Source organism: Carcharhinus amblyrhynchos, chromosome 7 (assembly GCF_965287045.1).
Source record: "Carcharhinus amblyrhynchos chromosome 7, sCarAmb.v2.hapA, whole genome shotgun sequence".
Lineage (NCBI taxonomy): Eukaryota > Metazoa > Chordata > Chondrichthyes > Carcharhiniformes > Carcharhinidae > Carcharhinus > Carcharhinus amblyrhynchos.
Genome location: NC_137330.1, coordinates 63,640,872 through 63,658,063, shown reverse-complemented (window position 1 = coordinate 63,658,063; position 17,192 = coordinate 63,640,872). Strand labels below are relative to the sequence as shown.

At 38.4% G+C, this 17,192-nt stretch overlaps 1 protein-coding gene across 9 annotated transcripts in view; it reads right to left on the bottom strand.

The window, feature by feature from the left end:
* ptprk (protein tyrosine phosphatase receptor type K) overlaps positions 1–17,192 on the bottom strand; it is a 610,212-nt gene that overhangs the window by 131,836 nt on the left and 461,184 nt on the right. For 5 of the 9 annotated variants that reach the window (XM_080192485.1, XM_080192481.1, XM_080192482.1 and 2 more), the window contains exons 12-13: positions 11,970–12,243; positions 6,325–6,361 (exon numbers count right to left, since the gene is read on the bottom strand). In XM_080192485.1, the coding sequence (XP_080048611.1) occupies positions 6,325–6,361; positions 11,970–12,243 (311 nt within the window). Of the gene's footprint in view, positions 1–2,720; positions 2,811–6,324; positions 6,362–11,969; positions 12,244–17,192 lie in introns of all 9 variants that reach the window. The other 4 variants (XM_080192477.1, XM_080192478.1, XM_080192479.1 and 1 more) reach the window with 1 other exon arrangement.

The window sequence follows — 17,192 nt, the reverse complement described above, 5'->3', positions numbered from 1 at the left end:
ATCTACGCCCCTCATTATTTTATTGACCTCTGTAAGATCACCCCTAAGCCACCCACGCTCCAGGGGAAAAGGTCCCAGTATATCCAGCTTGTCCTTACAATTCAAACCATCAAGTCCCTGTAGCATCCTAATAAATCTTTTCTGCACCCTTTCTGTAATAGGGTGACCAGAGCTGTACACAATATTCCAAGTGTGGTCTTACCAATGTCCTGTACAACTTCAACAAGATGTCCCCACTACTCTATTCAATGTTCTGATCAATGAAACCAAGCATGCTAAATGCCTTCTTCACCACTCTGTCCACCTGTGACTCCACTTTCAAGGGACTATGAACCTGTACCCCTTGATCACTTTGCTTTGTAACTCTCCCCAGTACTCTACCATTAACTAACTAAGTCCTGCCCTGGTTCGATCATCTCGCATTTATCTAAATTAAACTCCACCTGCCATTCATCAGTCCACTGGCCCAATTGATCAAGATCCTGTTGCAATCTGAGATAACCTTCTTCACTGTCCACTATGCCACCAATCTTGGTGTCATCTGCAAACTTACTAACCATACCTCCTACATTCTCATCCAAAACATTAATATAAATGACAAATAACAGCTGACCCAACACCAATCATTGAGGCACACTGCTGGTCATAATCCTCTACAACCACCTTTTGTCTCCTGTCATCAAGCCAATTTTGTATCTATTTAGATAACTCACCCTGGTTTCCTTTAGACTTAACCTTATGCAAAAACCTATCATGTAGTACCTTGTCAAAGACCTTGGTAAAGTCCATGTAGACAACATCACAACTGTGTTTGCCTGTCTTCGTGTATCAACCACTATTCTTTAACAGTGCTTGCCAATAAACTCAGCTGCCTCTTGCTTAGAGTTTACTACTTTAACATTTACACTCTATGCTTTTATAGATACTCTTTATCAGTAATCTATGGCACCCTGTATACTGATTTACTTAATATTTTTGCTCATGTTTTTAAATCTTTCTTCCAGGGTTGTAGACAGTTTTAAAGTGGCAGATTTGCTAACAGATCCAACCAGACCATAGCCCAATTCTCAGGGTAGGGAGATGTGGCCGTAATTGAAGTTGACATCAAACAGATAGTGTAGTCAGCATGCTTAAAACAAAATAATGATGTAATGCAGATGTACTCAGAACATAAAGACCTAATGGTTTAATGATAAAAGTATCCTGAGATGTATCAATTGACATACTTTGAAAATCCAAAGCGCAAAGACAAATTTCAAAAACAGATAAAATAACATACCACTGTAATCATTAACACTTCGTCTACAATCTGTTTGGATTTACCATTTACTATTTGGATTTTGAGAGAGTATATTTTGGTCACCAGAAGATCATTAATCGATTTAGGCAGCTTGAAATTTGGAGAATAGATGATTGGAAAGGACATTAAAGGAAAATCAGATGTGTTTTGTTATACTTTCATTTACTCTGCACTTTAAGACTTGTTGAAGACGAGGAGGATATCTTTAAGTAGTCATTCCACTTCAAATATAACTGAGTCCTATGCAAAAACATTTTGGAATACTTACGAATTGCTTCTTTAGAAAATGATTCCTATTACAATAAAATCTGAAGCTGAAATTACAAAAAGTTTAGGCATACACATCAGTGTTTATCACTTTTGAAAGCAATTGATGTCTTTCTGCCCATTCCAACAGATTCCAGTACAAATGTGTTTACAATAGTCACTGCATTTCAAAAGCATTTAATTGTACCAAATGTTCAGACATTTAATGTGATAACGTGTTACATAACATATGTGAGTGATATATTCCAAAACTAAAACTGAAATTTGGAACAAACACTTAGAAATTCAGCCAATTTGGTGATAAAGTTAACTTAACAATACTAGCTAAAAACCACCTATTGTTTCTATTTTACTACAAAAAAAGTTTTGGTCTTTTCAATAAGGATTGCCAAATCTACAACATGTCCTAGATGTATTTTTCCTGTTCAGTTTTGTTAAGGTCCCAACTTTGAAAATTCTTTAAAAAGTTATCAGTTGCAGAAGAGATCAACTGCAAATCACATGTTAATTACTATCTTTTATGAGGTAGTCAATATGTTGTGGGCTGATAAATCATAATTTACTCTGCAATTGTGTTCTGTACGAGTAGAAATAATCAAAGAATGGTTCAGCAACGCATTTTTTTAAGATTAGGTTGCAGTCGTTAGAAATTTCATTTATAAAGATCAAACTTTTCATTTACATACTCCTGACAGCACTTTTTTTTCCTTATGTGTCCCAGATATATTCAACAAGCACAAACTTCATCCTGGATTTTTTGCTATGCGAGACTGAATTTATTTTGTTCTCAGTCTGTAAGATGTAATAGAACTACTGAAATCTTTAGACACATGAAAACTAAATGTAGAAATCAAACTAAGCAGTGGAAATCGTTACAGGTCAAGCCCAATAAATATTTTGATATAAATATAATATATAAATATTTATATATTATATAGACAGATATATTTATAGAACAGCACATGCAGAGCACAAGTTTATTCAGCTATGAAAATGAAACATGAAGTCTGATCTACATGTAGCAAGACAAAATAAACTGATAGTACATGCATAGTATTATGTAGAAATATTTTGATAAAAGAAAGCAAATTAGGCACTAAATGATATGGGAGGGTATGGCAATTTCAGGTGGGAAGAGCTTTTGACCTCTGACCTGTTAGTTGATCTTCGCCAGCACCTTTACTAGCAGGCGTTTGGGTGGTGAATATGTATGGAGCTGTAAGCTGAGTCACTAACAGTGCAGCTAGGCAAAGGGAGATAGCATGCATAAGAGAACAAGTTCCCTCCTTTTAATCCCTAAAACTGATAACGATTAATATAAAGCAGTGGTTCTCAAATTGTGGCACATTCACATTCAAGCACAAGGAAAGAAGGTGGTATTTGTCCTCTCTCATCTTTCCAAGCTTGTGTTTGCAAACACACTTTTGAGGACATAATTCTGAGTGTGGATTGACTGATGACTTTGAAGTTTGGCTCCATTCAGGATTTTCAAGCTTTGATCTGCTTTCAAGGCAACACTCATGTCCTAGTTAGCCAGACTGAAAAACATTTTGGCGATAAACAAAACTTCAACTTTGACAGGTGAGAGAAGTTCATCAGTACTGCTTACTGCACAAGTTTGGATTTTTAGTTTATGTGAAAATAATTTCAATTATCGTTCCCAATGCCATCTTCAGCCATCAGCAATTCAAGCATTCACCGCTCTCACAACTGCATGACTCTGCATTTGAAATCGACTTTGGTTAATTGGTGATTTTGGATTACGATTAATTGGATTACGATTTACCAGCACAATTTAACAGTGCTTGGAGAAAACCTAAAGTGTAAAATTTTGACACAAATGCAAGCAGAAACCAGCGATTCATTTTTGTAAATGGGAATTTTTAAAATAATCTCAAATCCAAATAATGTGAAATGAAAGAGTACTAGTTACCAATGATGATTTAAACTTATTACTTAGCAACTTCTCCAATATTACCCTACATAAATTGGGACAGACATATACAACAGATTGTCAGCACTTAAAAATCAAAAGTAAATGACCAAAACACACTTGTACTACAAATTAAAATGTAGTTGACTTTTAATGCTTATATAAAAATTTGAAGGTACATTTGTACCTTAGTGGATTTGAATTGGTCCAGGCAAATGTGTGCTATTGAGTTTTTGTTGAACAACTATGGTTTGCCAAAATTTAAATTTAAATTTCCTATACATTTACAAAAATATATCCAGCAAATGTATTTGAGTTTATGAAGTTTCAAAATTGTACAAAATCTTACATCAGTATTTATCTGTAATAAGATTCACTGCCATAAAATATATGGATCTAGGAGCATGAAGTTTAACACAGAACTTACTAGGTGAAATAGCCAAGCCAGGGCAAAATATTGGGAATTGTTTTAGTTAAATTACACCCCAAACCACTTAAAACTGACTGTGACTTTGACACAGGTTCAAGATTGAATTTGTATGAATTACGTCCTACCCACAAAAGTGGCCATATTACTTGGTTGGAATTTTTAGATTCCACTGATTGCACTAATTTGGAAAGCTCTTCAAATTACCGTTATTTTCTTCTGTGCACGGGCATTAACAGGAGGCACGTTTTAAAAATATATTTCGCATCAAAAGCATTTTAACGTAGTAACTGACCAGAATACACCAATGAAACAAGTCTCTCCTCTCTCCTGCCCTAATGTATGGAGGTAATTAGTATTTTATAATTAGGTACCAAAGTTCATTATAATGGTTCATTAAGTCATTTTCCGTGACTTCAAGTCAGGTAACTCAAATGTGAAAGACTTAGCACGTATTAAAATTTTTTTTTGCTGATGAACTCATTTTCAGCTTTATTAATAAAACTGTGATAGGTTACCCCTCTTAAATACACCAAGGATTACTTCTTAATTGAGAAAAAGGAAAGGGATATTTGCATTCTTTAAAACTGTGCGATTGCACTGGTTCATGGAGGTTTCAGGCCAGACTTTGTGGTAGAAATAACAGTGAGGCTACTGGTGCTCACTGTTACTTATTAGTTGCTAGCTCCTCCAGAAGCTTTGGTCAAACAGCACCTTGAGTGACTCAGCATTCAAATACAAGCAAGCAAGCAAAGTGACTTCTATTCTGTGCCTGCGCACCGCTCTCCGCTTGACCTGGTGAAGGAGCAGCGTTCCGAAAGCTTGAGATTTCAAATAGACCTGTTGGACTATAACCTGGTGTTGTGTGACCTCTCATCTTGCATATTTTGAGAGACTGAAAGAGGCCCAGTTAGATTTTCACTCTTTTGCCTGGATCTCTATTATATCTGGTATGTAACTCAATAATGATTACCTTTTTTGTCTGGAGGATAATTTTTCAGACAACATTTCAGCCATTAATAACTGACTGAGCAACAACTGGGGATGCATCACATGATCTTTCTTGGCAGAGGGGAATAGGGCCAATCTTAAAATGTTTGAGAACCCCTGATCTTTAGCAAAGCTAACTTCTAACTTAAAATATTCACAAGCTCTATTTAAAAGGGCATCATAGACTTGATGAAAATTTATTTGGTAAACATAATTTCTACATTGGCAAGAACAGCCTGTGCCATAATAAAGCCTTCATAACCCAAAATTCTGCAAAAACAGAACTCTCGTTGCAGTAAAACCAGGGAAAATTTCATATAAATAAACAATCAGCCTATTTGCTGAAGTGATGTGGTGATGTCATCGCATACACTCTGTTTGCAAACAGAGCAGAATTGTTTTTCCAAACTTTCTTACAAGGCGACAATGTCAAAGGTAAAATACATCACACATTTATAAGCAGTGTTCCAGAAATTGCAACACCAAGGTTGGAGAACAATGACTCCCAGATTGCTAGGGTAGCTCGGTTATGGATGCATTTATGCTGGTCTGTATAATTGGCTTAACACCCTGTGCAACATTTTCACTGAAGACCAGAAGTTAAATTATGCATTAAAGATGCAAGTTTCCCACAAGATCAAAATCAAATAAATGTGGAAACCAAGAATTTGCATGGCATACCCAAACCAAAGCACAAACAAGATCAATCGCCTATATAAAGTTAATTATTTTGCTTCATTCTGTCTGCAGCAGTGAATATAGAATTGCTCAAATCTGGAATTTTCCAAATTTTGTCTTGGCATATTCACCATATATTGGCTTCAATTTGTTCAAGTGACTTTTTTTTTAAGTATAAGAACTAAATATCTGGCTGTATATTTAAACCAGCTTACAACAGTAAGCAATTTTTGAGCTTTTGATAAATAAGTACATAAAAGCAGCATTAAAATGTAAAGTTAAATCCCAGTGAGATTTAAGAACCTTTCCTGGGATAACTACCATAAACATACTTAATGCAAGTTTTATTCATTAGTGATACCATCAAAATCTATCTACATTTATTGCATACATAGATAAATGTCGAGGCAGGAATTAAAGCTTTTGCGATAAAAGCATCAATCTGCTTTTCAGTATTAATACTCCATCTGTTCAATGACAAAAAAATGGTTTATAGCACAAATAGTAGAAAGTAGTCTGCTCTTAATTTCAGCTAAAATCCAGGCTGCCAATACACAATATCTCTCTGGTTGACAGAAACAGAATCAAAGCAAACTCCCATTAAAAGATAAGTAGTATTAATGAGTCAGAATTATTTTCTGACAGTACTATTTGTACCAGTAAATATACTCTTATAAAGCTATCACATTCAAAGTAATTTTGCCTCTTTTAGTAAACTATTGTGCCTACCTTTTGTTGCAATCCTCACGCACTGTGTCTTCGTCTCCTGCAAATGCAAGAGAAGACCTTCTTAGTATAATTCATTATTTATGAAGAAAGTAGGTTCGAGGCAAAAATTAGAAAGAAAAATGATTTCACAATGCAAGGACCTCTTCATTAAATAAAAAATTAACCCAATTTTCCCAGGTCAATTTATTGGCACAGTTTCAGTTACATGTTTGATTGCATATAAAGTGTGCACCGGCAGTGAAAGTAGAAAATTGTTAAGCGTCAAATTTGATGGGCTAGAATCTGTTAGGATGAAAATGTGAATAATCTTTGGAAGCCTTAGCCATTACCTGAACATATTAATAGCCTTTGCCCAGGTTGAGGGAGCAGTAGATGGATGAACGGCAAGCCAGAATGAATGATTGGCAAAACTGAAGGTACAAAAACCCATTTTACAGCCATTAAGTCCAATGTCAAATGAAGCAGATTAGCATCCATTCTCCATTTTATGGTCTTTGCTGCTGCTCACCAATGCCTTTCGAGGATAATGAAAGAGGAGAAACAAATGCTGGCCTAGGCAATGATGCTCACGTCCCATGAAAGAAAAAAAAAGCAGAGGAACATGACTCCTCATCCTATTATTACCTGAATTGAACAGCACTGCTTCAGGGAAATATAGCAAACTTTCAGCCCCCCATTGATCATTATAATCACTGCATGTTGCAATACAATGTGATCTTGTACTTGTGGGCTTTCTGACAACAGGAAGCACAGTCTGCACCTGGCCCTGCACAAATCTGGGTACTGCAAGACAGCTCTCCTCAGTTGTGTCAGAGGAAGGGATACAAAAATAATTAATGGCCTTATAGCATGCATAGCCATTGTGGCACTCTCTCACCCTGGTATATTTTTTTTCATAATATGACTTTGAATACATAACTTGTTTGGGATATTTATCCAACATTAGTCAGACATTCATTTCTTAACAGTGATGTCGGACATGCTGTTCCAGCTTTCTTTTTGAAGAAGAGAGGCTGCATGCATTAAATATCTTGAAAAGTCCAATCCAGCTGCCTTTCTCTGCAAGTGTGGTGCAAAGGATTTGCTGGATTGGCACAAAGCCTTTTTTTGTAGTGACTGGTATCTCTGATGTCTCTTCATTGGCTCCTTTCATTTTCTTCTGAACAACTTAGAAGGTGGACTCCCCTTCTGGTCCCAGTAATAGTGATGCAGAGGAAGTTTTTTTTTAAAAAGTACAACATTTGCTGAGGACTCAGTAAAGCAGATGAACAAAAATGACAAACATTGTGAATTTAAGTTGCTAACCAAAGTTGATTAAATCAGCTACTGCCATAGTTGATGTGTTATAAATTAGCATCTAGGACAGAGGAAGCTATCTGAAGACACTACTTTCAACCCCACCCAGAAGCTACAATGAGTTTGGATTGGGATGGAATTCATACCCATGTTCCATTGTTCAATTGACTAATACCAACATAATGGGTGGTCCACAGCCATGGACAAAGTCTGCAGAAATCTCTGTCTATAGCTAGTTTCATCAAAGTCTGAACCTTTAACTTTTACATTCATTTAAAGCAGTGACCACATTTGAAGCAGCGACAACCATTGTGGATTTACAAAACCAATGCTACAAGGCCTTCGAAACAAAAGGAAAACAGATTACCCACGCGGTCACTGGGCATAACTATGGTGCTTGATGTATAAACAACAAAACCAATGTCATCGACAAACAAAATACTGCAAATGTTGGAAATATGAAATAAAAACAGAAAATGTTGAATAAAATGTTGGATAATCATAATCCTAATTCACAGTACCATATTGATGGCCAACCTGTAGCACATTCAACCACTGAGAAGTATTTGGGTGTGACTTCTTGCAAGTAATCTCAGTTTACGAATCTTGCGGATCAGGAACACAGTGGGCAGAAAATGCTCCAGGAACTCTGAACGCTTTTTGAGTCAGGATTTCAGTAGTTATCTGAAACTGTTACGCCCATATCTGGAATATGCATGCACAGTTTGGAATCCACACTTTCAGAGAAATATAGAGCTTATAGAGGGAGTCCAAAGACGCGTTATCAGGAAAATGTAAAGCACGAGGGGAATATTTTATGAGGAGTGTTCAAGAAGTTTCAGGTCACAATCTTTAGAGAAGATAAGACAGATTTGCTTTGGTTGAAGGTTATAAATAAATACATGACCGTATTAGCCTTAAACATATAGAGTTCTTGATTGGCAATTACAGTATTTTGTATGGTCATCAGGATAACCTCCAATTTGGTTCATGCCTTGATATTCACAACATTTTTCCCTCACGTAAAAGTCGAAATGCTTGGAATGCTGAAAACAGTGACCAATTTGTGTTGGAATTCATTTAAATACTTCAGCAGTTTAGAATGGACAGGGTGGGTATGAGAGCAAGGTGCTGAGCTGAAACGGCAAGCGATCAGAAGGTTGGGGTCATATTGCGGATGGAGCAAAGATGTACTGCAAAGTGATCACCTAGTCTGCACTTAGCCTCCCCGGTGAAGAAGAGACCACAGTGGAAGTAGTGAATATATTCGACTAAACTGAAGGAAGTACAAGTGAAATACCACAACACCTGAGAGAAGTGTTTGGCGCCTTGAACGGTGAGGAAATAAAGGGATAAGGAAGATGCTGTGGGAGAGTATAGAGGTGGATCAGGGTAATGGAAGGGTGAACCAGGGTGGCATGGAGAGAGTGTCCCTGCAGAATGACAACATGGAAGGGCAGGGGGTGCTTAGGTGGCATAAATTGCAAAGGATGATCCTTTGAATGCAGAGGCTGGTGGGGTGAAAAGTGAGGACAACAGAGACTCTGTCATGTTTCTGGGAGGGAGAGGAAGGGGTAAAGGGGATAAGTGGGAGATTGATGAGACTTAGTTGAGCACTCTGTCAATCACTGAGGAGAACCTCAGTTAAGGAAAAAGGCAGACACGTTAGAAGTGCTGTTTTCCAAGTGACATCATTGGAATATAGATGCAGTGGAGAAAATGGGAGAATGGGATGGAGTCCTCACAGGGAGTGAGGTGTGAGGTGCTGTAGTTGAGGTAGCTATGGGAGTCAGTGGGTTTGTAATGAACATTGATGATCAGTCTATCACCGGAAATGGAAACAGAGAGGTCAAGGAAGGGAAGTGTCGAAAATGGACAGTTTATAGCCTGTTATTAGCTGTTTTTAATTCCGAAGCATGCCCAACACCATTCCCCTATATGGCCACTTGTCCCTGACTGTTCAGTTGCTTCCATTAACACATTCTGCTATTTCATCTTTTGCCACCATTAGCACTCTTCATCACTGAATGGCACCATTAACACTCCCCTTTGTCTCATATCTAGGACAAATTTGTCAATACCTCCTTTTCCCCAACCTATCCCTATTTTGCCTTTCAGCCCCACTTCCTCTGTTTCCTTTCCAACTACATTAATCATTGCATTTCGATCTTTCTTCAGTTCTGTCAAATGATCATTTAGATCCAAAACATTAATTGTTTCTCTCTGACAGATACTGCCACATCTGCTAAATTTATCCAGCATTTTCTGTTGCTATTATTAAAAGCAACACTATGTCCATTTCAAAGAGCTATACCAATTATTTTCCCCCTGCTTCGCAAAAATAATTTATAAATCATGATTTTATTAACATATAGAGGGCCTGTTGCTCAAAGTCAGGATGAGGTCGCGATGAGAAATTCAGTGGTTAGCACTGCTATCTCACAGTGCCGGGGACTTGGGTTAGATTCCCAGCTTCAGTGACTGTGCGCAGTCTGCATAGGTTTCCCCCGAGTGCTCTGGTTTCCTCCCACAGTCCAAAAAACATGCTGGTTAGATGTACTGGCCATTCAAGTATCACGGCCAGGAGATTTTCATAGTAACTTCATTGCAGTGTTAATGTAAGCCTACGTATGAGTAATAAATAAACTTAAATTTAATATTTAATTACAGTGTTGTGCAGAGCAGGGCTGTGCCTTTATTAAACTTATACCAAATGTTTTACCATCAAAGCAAAACAACAATTATAACTATTTGCAGTTCTTTGGGCATTTGCCAATTAGCCACTAATGCGTTGGCAGAAACCCAATCTGGTGTCTTTGCTGATATCCTAGGACAGGGATAGAACAGGAGAATTCCCAAGCAAATTCCTGGGGACTATGCTTAATGCTGGTGTTGATTAAAATAAATTATTGCTATACTGTGCCATTTCTGTTTCCCAGTGACCTAGTTCAGGCAGTCACAGCTGAATCACAAGCAATTCTACCTTTGCAGCCTCATTAGGAAGTGAATTAATCTTTCATTGCCGAGAGAGATTCAAATTCACCACAAGCATAGGAATAAACTTTCACCTCATTTACTTTTCCCTTCCTCTTAAAGGTCAGAAGTAAAACAAGGAAAATAAGAATGCCAAAAACCAATCCAGCTGTTCAGTCAATCCACGTACAAAGTCCTCAGCCTTTTACAAAATGATTTCTCAAATTCAAAATATTAAGTAGTATATCAAAGGAGACCCGGTTAATTAGAATGCAACTCTTGCCATTCATTTGGAAAGGAACTTGAACCACCAAGTAGTTTTCTGAATAATTTTACATGTTTTTTCTTGTGGCATTCCACTGAACTAAAAACACTTTGCGGAATGCAACTCACAAGAAATGTGAACATTTATACTTATGGTATCAATTTTTATATTTCTTCAAAAACATTGTGCACTCTGAACTCTTTTTATAGGCATTTTGTGTTAAGTTTTGGGTCAATGAAGGATTAATTTTCCACAGGTGAAAAAATATTGCCTGTGTAATTTAAGTTAAATCAGAATTAAACTGATAATATGAATAAGGAAAGGGAAGTAGGGCAGCTGTTACATTATGTTGTTAATTTTGCTCAAAGGACATGATTCAAAATTTATAGATCAATGGATCTCGTAGCTATAATTAAATGATTGTAAGAGTCATCATTTCTGTGAATGGTGACACAGGAGAAGGTTAATGACAAGCAGTTTGTGCATTAAGGATATTTTGTTCAGGTTCTGACCACAGGTCATGATCATACTTGGAAGAATTAATCTATGCATTGACAAATGAAACAACAAGGCCAAAGCACGAAGGCAACACCAGAACACACACACTGGCTCTGGCTACAGAGATGAAAAGGGCAGAGAGAGGTTCGTTACATAGATTTCAAGAAAACATAAGAAGAGAAAAACAGTCATGAGTCATTTGTATCTTTGAAGAGTCAGTGAGAAGCAAGAACCATCTGAATTAGGATAACCATTGTTTTTGTGTATAATTTTGGTTGCTTAATAAATTAGCCTGATACCACTGAATTAAGTGTCTCCTTATCTGAATTTGTGTGTGGTCTCTAAACTTCATATGTAATTTAATTTTCCAAAATCTATTGTAGCAGATAGATTCTTTATCAGTTCAATTTGATCTAATGTGGACAAAAACTGAAGTCAATGACACGTTAATTGCTTCAACATTACCGAGCTTCATCGAAAGATTTTCCCACTTAGCATCTGCACAGATGTTCGTCATAAATGGCATGTTAGTACTCAGACACAAAATTCATTCAGTAATTACAGCAAACAATCAGACAAGGTGAAGTCTTCATTACGAATGCACAACACTCACCTTTTCAACACTGCTCACAGCTTGGAAGTGTATGTGGTATCCCTTTCTGGGGGCCAAAGGAGGATTCCAAAATCCATTGTAGGTTTTATTGTCACCCACTGTAAAAATAGTTTGTTCAGAAACTCCGCCAGGAGGAAGTTCTGCAGCGTAATAGTATGGTGACCCTCGAGCTGCAGCAGCTTGATAAGTGACAGGAATCTGGAAGCACTCTGCTGAGCTGGCCTCTCTTTTAGATCTACGGGAATTCACTTCTTCAACAACAACTTGGTAGGCACTTTGAAAGAACAAATACAAAGTTTAATTTACCTGTGTGCAGCACATTCATTTTTTTTAAATATAGGTTGGAAATATTTTTCAATTTTCCATTGGCCATTCAAAACAATAATTTTCTGGCATGAGCAGCAAGGTATTTCAGCTTTAGGTGAAAAAGAAAACAGATTGTTTCATCAACTTGGAAAGAAAATCTATGAAAGTTATCTTTGGATTCTCAACAAAAGAGGTCATTCCAGTAAAACTGTTATTAAAACAAGGTAAAAGCACCCAATGGTGCTTGGCAAACAATGTTCTTCTAATACCCTTTCAAAGTTATGACAACTCCTGCAGGGGCACTGCTCTGTGGTATCTCAAGCAAACAATTCAAATCTGGGGAGGGAAAACAGTCAAACCTGATTCTGCTCTTATTCAAATACAAGAACTTTCATTTTTCACCAAATGTCACTCAATATTTGTGAAAAATTGAACCCCTAGATAATTCCTGTACTGATACACACACTCACCTCCAGTCAGTCAGTCACACTCACCTCCAGTCAGTCAGTCAGTCAGTCACACTCACCTCCAGTCAGTCAGTCAGTCAGTCACACTCACCTCCAGTCAGTCAGTCAGTCAGTCACACTCACCTCCAGTCAGTCAGTCAGTCACACTCACCTCCAGTCAGTCAGTCAGTCACACTCACCTCCAGTCAGTCAGTCAGTCAGTCACACTCACCTCCAGTCAGTCAGTCAGTCACACTCACCTCCAGTCAGTCAGTCAGTCAGTCACACTCACCTCCAGTCAGTCAGTCAGTCACACTCACCTCCAGTCAGTCAGTCAGTCAGTCACACTCACCTCCAGTCAGTCAGTCAGTCAGTCACACTCACCTCCAGTCAGTCAGTCAGTCAGTCAGTCACACTCACCTCCAGTCAGTCAGTCAGTCACACTCACCTCCAGTCAGTCAGTCAGTCACACTCACCTCCAGTCAGTCAGTCAGTCACACTCACCTCCAGTCAGTCAGTCAGTCACACTCACCTCCAGTCAGTCAGTCAGTCACACTCACCTCCAGTCAGTCAGTCAGTCACACTCACCTCCAGTCAGTCAGTCAGTCACACTCACCTCCAGTCAGTCAGTCAGTCACACTCACCTCCAGTCAGTCAGTCAGTCACACTCACCTCCAGTCAGTCAGTCACACTCACCTCCAGTCAGTCAGTCAGTCACACTCACCTCCAGTCAGTCAGTCACACTCACAGTCACACACACCCCTCCGCCTTCCTCTCTTCCCAGGTCAGGAACACAGAACTCTGTTTATGACTCAATGTAGTACATCAGTTTATAAAAGTTTATTTATTTATTAGTCACAGGTAGGTTTACATTCACACAGCAATGAAGTTACTGTGAAAATCTGGCGCCTGTTTGGGTACACTTAGGGAGAATCTAGCATGGTCAATGCACCTAACCAGCAATTGTTGGACCGTGAGAGGAAACTGGGGCATCTGGAGGAAACCCACACAGACATAGGAAGAATGTGAAAACTCCACACAAACAATGACTCAAGCTGGGAATCGAACGTGGATCCCTGGACAGTAATGCTAACTATCGTGCCCCCATGTCGCTCGTCAGATGAGCTCAATAAACTTAGCACAGACTCTGTCACCTTTAGCACCAATTACGTATTTTAGAGAAAAAAGATTTGTATTTATGGAGCAGTTTTTACAACTATACTACATTCCAGCCAATGAAATACTTCTCAAGTGTAGTCACTACTGAAATATAGGCAACACAGCAGACAATTTGCGCATATCAAACTCCCAATAACAGCAATATAATAATGATCTGATATACCCACTGAAGCAATATAGACATGAGACAGTTGCTGCATTTCAAAATTTAACTGTCTTGTCCACAGTGTTCTCTCATCTGTGCCAAATTCTGAGACAATAATGCACTTTAAGGTAGGAAAATTTTAAGTCCCCGATTTGATTTATTATTGTCACATATATTAACATACAGTGAAAAGTATTGTTTCTTATACGCCATACAGACAAAACATACTGTTCATAGAGAAGGAAATGAGAGAGTGCAGAATGTAGTGTTACAGTCATAGTTAGGGTATAGACAAAGATAAACTTAATGCAGGGTAGGCCCATTCCAAAGTCCGACAGCAGCAGGGAAGAAGCTGTTCTTGAACTGGTTGGTATGTGACCTCAGACTTTTGTATCTTTTTCCTGAAGGAAGACGACGGAAGACAGAACGTCCTACTTTAATCGGACAATGAGATTTCAGTTTTTCAAATTCCTCTGAGCTCCCCGTGTCATTACAGTCTTGGACCAAAGATGGATGAAAGAAGCAAGGAGTGAGAGTCCTTGACATCAAGGCAACATTTTACCGAGTGCAGCTTTAAGGAATGTTGGCAAAACTGAAATCAATAGGAATCAGGAAGGAAACTCTTCATTGTTTGCTGTCATACCTAGCACAAAAGCAGATGACCGTGATTGTTTGCCAATCATCTCAGTCTCAGAGCATTTCTGCAGGAGTTCCAGGTTGTGTCCTAGCATTAACCATTTCATTTGCTTCATCAATGATCTCCCTCCATCAGAAGGTCAGAAGTGGAGATTTTCACTAATAATTGCACAATGTTCAGCACCACTCATGATCCCCTTAGAGACAGAAGCATCCATGTCCAGATGCAGCAAGACCTGACCAACATTCAGGCTTGCCTTGCATTTGTGCCACACAAGTGCCAGATAATGACCACCTATTACAAGGAAGTTAACCATCTCCCTATGAAATTCAATACCATTACCATCATCGAACTTAAAAAATATATACTTTTCATAGCATGTAGGCGTCACTGTCGAGGTCAGCATTTGTTGCCCATCCCTAATTTTCTTTGTTCTTTGGGGTTTTAGTTAAGTCGGGCAGCATAGTCGGTGCAGGCTTGGAGGGCTGAAGGGCCTGCTCTCCTGTGCTGTAATTTTCTTTGTTCTTTGTTAATTGCCCTTAATTGGGCTATTTTACAAAGCTGGTCCACCATCTAAAGTCATGGATGTGATGGAAAACTCTTCACTTGGCTGGATGAACCCCACACGTCACTTCAAACATTCACTGCCTCTACCGCCAATGAACAGTGGTAACAATGTGTACCATCTACAAAATGCGTTTCAGGAACTAACCAAGATTCCTTTGACAGCACCTTCCAATTGCACAACAGCCATTTGTTAGAAAGACAAGGGTCCAAGATACCCTGGAACATCAACACTTGCAAGTTTCCCTTAAAGCCACACCCCATCCTGACTTGGAACTATTTCGCCATTCCTTCACTATCACTAGATCAAAATCCTGGAACTCCCTTCCTAACAGGACTGTGAATGTACCTATACCACATGGACTGCAGCAGTTCAAGGTAGTGGCTCTCCCCATCTTCTCAAGGGTAATTAGGGATTGACAATGACTGCTGATCTAACCAGAAAAGCCCACATTCTACTAAAGAATAAACAATCAAAATAGTTCAATCTTTTAATTTTACTGCTGTATATTACATTTGTTAAGCAATTTATGGTTCATAAAATTTAATTACAATATACACAACCCTTTGTATATATATACTGTGGCGAAAGACTTCATAAAAACCGCCAACACATAATTGGTCTAATTTATAATCATGAGGGGAAAACCAATTTTAATGGTTTGTCCAACTTTCTTCCACTTTTATTGCATAAGGTACAAGGACGCCTCAAAACGAAATCCAACATTTGGTAGTACATTTCTTAAAGGGGCCAGGATCACGTGCCCTCCATTCTTTTTTGACATATGTGGGACTCTCTTCTGAACCCCCGCGGGGCCCCAGCAGTACCACGCCAACTGACTTGCCTGAAACCACAGATAGCCTACTTCCTGCCACCTCAATCTTAGCTCCAAAAACCTACTGATTCTTTACCAGTTTGCTACCACCATGCCAGGAAGACAATTTGAAATCTTCAAAACACTTACAGGATTAACTAATAAAACCCAAGATAGCTGTCCACTGAACTCTTGAACCACAAAGAATTGAACTGACATTTCAAATGGAGACAGTAACAAGCCACAAATCTTGCACTAATATGAAAAAGGAGTTGATTCAGGATTGATAGCCAATTACCTGATGTTGCCAGCATGGTTATCAAATCAGAGTAAAAATAAATGTGAGACATCAAATGAAAGACGATTCGAGTCTAAATGGGAAAATCGTTTCAATTGCACTTGTGTAGAATCCATCCTCTTAACTTCAGTTCAACTCAGTAAGCTATGCCAATCTTGGCCAGTGACACATTTTACATTAACAGCTCACTCGAGTTTGAACACCAGAGTTCAAATCTTGATTTCGATTTTATATATTTGTTCTGAATTATTCAGTCAATTTTAACGGCATCCTGAGATGCCACTTGTTCCAGCACCTTTTACTGCACTGAACTGGAATTTTCAAACATGCCTAAACTGATCTGAATCACAGGATTATAAAGATGTCAAGGACACTTTCAATTATACCCTATTGAAGACAGCAGAAACTCACGTCGGTTCTGCAGTATTTACAGTAGTAGGGCTTACATTGTTTGAAACAGAAGTTTGTTTGAAAGGGGAATTAGGAAACAAAACATTTATCATTCTTGTTCTTTTGATTATTGCAAAAGTAAATACCATACTCTTTGCTTTTATATCATTTTCTCCCTCCATTTCCAGTCTCTTTGGAACAATCATTGCTCGTGATCAAGAAGGCAAGCAGGCAACTGCCTCAAGATCAATGCTGCCTTTGAGCCACCGACAAAGAAGCAATCCTGGTTCCAATTTACTCTTGCTGCTGTGTAGAGAATCAGCTCAGACAGCCAGATTTAAAAGGTTCAATGCATATTGTGCAATTTTCCTTCTTACACAGTCAGTGGTTTTCCAAGTCTATTTTCTTCATTGCAAGAATGCACAGTGACCTCCGTTTGGCTC